General features: G+C 41.0%; 1 protein-coding gene across 6 annotated transcripts in view; it reads left to right on the top strand.

Annotated features, from left to right (window-relative positions):
• The window catches only part of Atf7ip (activating transcription factor 7 interacting protein), an 89,639-nt gene that overhangs the window by 76,225 nt on the left and 9,299 nt on the right, over nucleotides 1-4,115 (top strand). For all 6 annotated transcript variants that reach the window (XM_055610634.1, XM_055610665.1, XM_055610658.1 and 3 more), the window contains one exon: nucleotides 2,543-2,725. In XM_055610634.1, coding sequence (XP_055466609.1) covers nucleotides 2,543-2,725 — 183 coding nt within the window. The remainder of the gene's footprint in view (nucleotides 1-2,542; nucleotides 2,726-4,115) is intronic.

The following is a 4,115-nucleotide window of genomic DNA, read 5'->3' as shown; positions in this document are numbered from 1 at the left end:
ATAGATAGATAGATAGATAGATAGATAGATAGATAGATAGATAGATAATCAGTCAACTACTCATGAAAATGCTGCACAACTGCAGCTGTTTTTCCCAAATGGCTTTGTATAGTTGGCTGAATATAAATTAAGGAACATAAATTAAGCAAGGTTATGTAACAGTTTAACAAACCTTAGGATCTTAAGGTTTTTTTTCTAAATTCATTTTAGATTTTTTTTTTTTTCATGAGAAAATTAGAATGTAAGGTATAAACTACAGTTGAATGTCAAATTAAGGGCTTTGGACATACTAAATTCTCCAGAATATAGCTTTGAAGAACGTCCGTGGAAGTTGTATTTTAAATGTTAAGAAAGTGTTGGTATCAAATACCAACTCACTGTAAAATAAGACATGCTGACAGTTTGTTGGGCAGAAGACAGCCTCTTTTCTAATGAACACAAGCCAAAGCAAAGAGTTTCTAAAGGATAAAACATTATCACTACATCTTAACTAGAATTGTCTTCGTTTCAGGAGCTTAAAGGTTTTTAATATTCTATGTTATTTCTTTTTATGAGGTTAGAACCGTGAGGATATGCTTAAGGCAGCTCAGCCATGTGTGTGGAAAACATGAAACATTTTCTATTGTCCGTGTCAGTCGCCCAGCAGGCCTTTAACAGATGCCTCCCAGAGACAGGCTGATATGCACACAGCACTGCAGTGACCTCAGGACTGTAGGATTAGCACCACACTGGCTTTTGCTGTGGTTCAAGTCCGGGGGAAGGCCGTCACAGAAAAAAAAAATTTTTTAAGTTATTGGTAACCAAGAAGCATACTTGTTAAGTTTTACCGTGCTGCCACTTTCAATTTTATTTGACTGTGGTGTATATAAACTCAGGGTCAGTCGGTCATCAGTCTTAGTGCTTAGGTTCACCTCGATGTTCAAGTTGTAACTGTGTTAACAGCCCAAACACTTGGGTAAAGAAAGGTGATAGTATATTGATTTTGCTACATTTGGTTTCTTAACAAACTATTATATTTTTAAATTTTGTTTGTTTATTTTGCTTTATTTTTGGTTGTGAGCCTACCTCTGATAGCTGAGCCATCTCTCCAGCTCTTATGCTTTATTTGTATGCTAGGGTCTCATTCTAACTCAGAATGTTCCAAAACTCATTTTAGCCAAGGTGACTTGAAACTCACTATAATGGATTGTAGATGTGCGTCATACATTTTTAATAGGAAAGCACATTTCACAAGCTAGACCCTCACTAGCATTGTACATTTTCCAGCTGCCAATGGAACACAGAATTTACATTAGGTTAGACATGACCTAGTTTCCAAGTGTAGCTTAGCACCAAAGAGAACAGTCTAAGATACCGACTCCATTTCCAGAGGCGGCTACGGAGGGCTGTGCAGCAAACCCAGCACTGTTTGTGGATCAGGAAGATGACTCACCAGGTAAAGCCACTTACTGCCAAGCCTGACAACTTGAGCTCAAGCTTTAGCTTTTATATTGTGAAAGGAGAGAACCACTCCCCGCCCCCCATTGTTGTCTGATTGTCACACAGGCGCGCGCACACACACAAAATAAATGAAATGTGAAAAACAAGCTAAACCTTTTAGTGTCAGAATTATAAAATGTAGCTTCCAATAAGACTTTGATCTGAACACTGGCCCTTAGAAAAGAATTTATGTGGAAGTAGGAAGAGAGGACTTTCATATCATATCCCCCCTCAAATCTTTTCCCAGCTTCCCCATGCCCAGTTTTAGCATCTGCTAGAACACTGGACACGGTGCCTGTGTATTAGACCAGGAATAGCCTCTAAATAAAACTTTACGCTTAATAAACGCTAGGTCAAGGGTTTGCATAAAAAGCCACCTACGTGTAAGTTTCTAGAATAGTACATACTTCTGTATCTGCAGCCACCCAGGAAGTTTTTGAACATGTGTGTGTGACTGTAGCACAATACCTGGTGCTTTGAATTCAAAAAGTCCAAACCCACCAGAGATGGTATTTGGCTTTGGGTCTGGTAAGAGAGCCTGCTCAGGTAGTCCATGGGATGAGAGCAGGGCTGCGATGGCGCAGTGCAGGAGGGGGGGGGGGGGATGACCTCATCAGCCAGGTATCTGTACAGTTCAGGCCATCATGTGCTTGCACAGCAGAAACCAAACTAGGCCCTGGAAACCAAAGCCCCTCATTCAGCTCACACAGGGGCGGACCACCCCTCCAGGGTTCTTTGAGCTGTGCTAATCTGTTTTTCTTCAGTCCTCTGAGCTGATGAGTCTAGCCAGGTGGTGGATGACAGGCTTCAACTGCCACTTGTTCCTTATTAGTGGGCAGTGGCCTGATTCGTCTCTATCTCTCACCATAGTTTGCAGCTGGACAGACACTTGAAGTACGGAAAGTACAGGGGACCTGGGGAACTGGAGGAAGTGCATGGGGCATGTGGTTCTGAAGCCTTTACCTTCTGGTTAGAGTTTTGTGTAATGGTAATTACTGTTTCATACTGTCTCCTTAACATAGAATTGACTGCATTCTTGCTATCTTTTGTTTGCTTCCATTAGCTCCAACCACGGTGAATGTAACACATCGTCCAGTAACTCAGGTGACCACGAGACTCCCTATACCAAGAGCTCCTGCAAACCATCAGGTGGTCTATACAACTCTCCCAGCACCACCCGCTCAAGCTCCCCTCCGAGGAACTGTTATGCAGGCTCCTGCTGTTCGCCAGGTCAATCCGCAAACTAGTAAGAGGCTTTTTTTATGTCTGACTTGGAAGTGCATGTCTTGCTCTATCCTGACATTAGACTGTCATATTAAGGGATATACTGAACAGCACACTTGCATGGCACCATAGATTTTCATTGATTACATAGAAAAAAATTATAAGGACATGAGGGAGTTAGTGTGACTTAGCCATTCCACAGTGTATACATTTCTCAAAATACCACAAACATACATAATTTTTTTTATTAAAATGGATTTTGAAAAACATTATTTTTTTTTCTTCCCTAATTATTTATTTGGAGACTGGGTCTCAGTATGTAGACCTGGCTAGCCTGGAACTCACAGAGATCAGTTTGCTCTGCCTCCCACGTGCTCAGATTACAGATGTACACCGCCACATCCAACCCTTCTTGTCGTTTAAGGGAAGAAATTGGACATACGTACGGTAGAATTTGTATTCTCTATACTGTCTTCATTTTAACTTTTTGCTGTGTTTGTTTTTTGAGATAGGGTTTCTCTGTATAGCCTTGGCTGTCCTGGACTTGCCTTGTATACCAGGCTGGCTTTGAACTCACAGAGATCCACCTGTGCCTGCATCCCTAAGTGCTGGGATTACAGGCAATTTAACTTTGCCAATAGCCTATATTTTAGTATCCCATTTGATACTTATTTATGTTTTGAGACTGAATCACGCTAAATATCTCTGGCTGCATAGGAACTTGCTATGTAGACCAGGCTGGCCTCAAACTCACAGAGATTGTGTGCCCCTGCCTCCCACATCTGAGGTTTGAAGGCATCCACTTTATTCTCTGTTGTTAATAATTGCCATATTACCAAATTGAAGTTGGGGTTTGAAGTTGTGGCGTAACCCAGAAAAGGGAAGTTACTGTAAGTTATGGTAAAGGTAGCTTCTGTCAGTAGTCTTTCAGATGTGGAAGGCAGCTGAAGGATGAAAAACATTATAGCAAATTCATAGTTCAGTTAAACTTATAAATAATTATAGCCATTCTGTAGTAAATTAACATACTGTTTATTAGTAGCTTAGAATATGTGTCTTAATCATAGCATATAAAAAAAGCTGGGCATAGCTAGTCTTCGTGGCACATACTTTTAAGCCCAGCCCTTGGGAAGCAGAGACAGCCGGATCTCTGAGTTTGAGGGCAGCCTGGTCTACAAAGAGAAACCCTGTCTCGAAAAACCAAAAAGCTGGGCATGAAGAGCACCCACTTGAGAAGTGTTGAGAAGTGCAGGCAGGAGGAGGATCAGGAGCTCAGGGTCTTCTTTGGTCATGGAATGATTTCAAGTCTAGCCTGGGCTGTTTCTTTTTCTTTCTTTCTTTCTTTCTTTCTTTCTTTCTTTCTTTCTTTCTTTCTTTCTTTCTTTCTTTCTTTCTTTCTTTCTTTCTTTCTT

Source organism: Psammomys obesus, unplaced genomic scaffold (assembly GCF_907164565.1).
Source record: "Psammomys obesus unplaced genomic scaffold, mPsaObe1.curated_primary_1811, whole genome shotgun sequence".
Lineage (NCBI taxonomy): Eukaryota > Metazoa > Chordata > Mammalia > Rodentia > Muridae > Psammomys > Psammomys obesus.
This window is presented reverse-complemented; position numbering and strand designations above follow the sequence as displayed.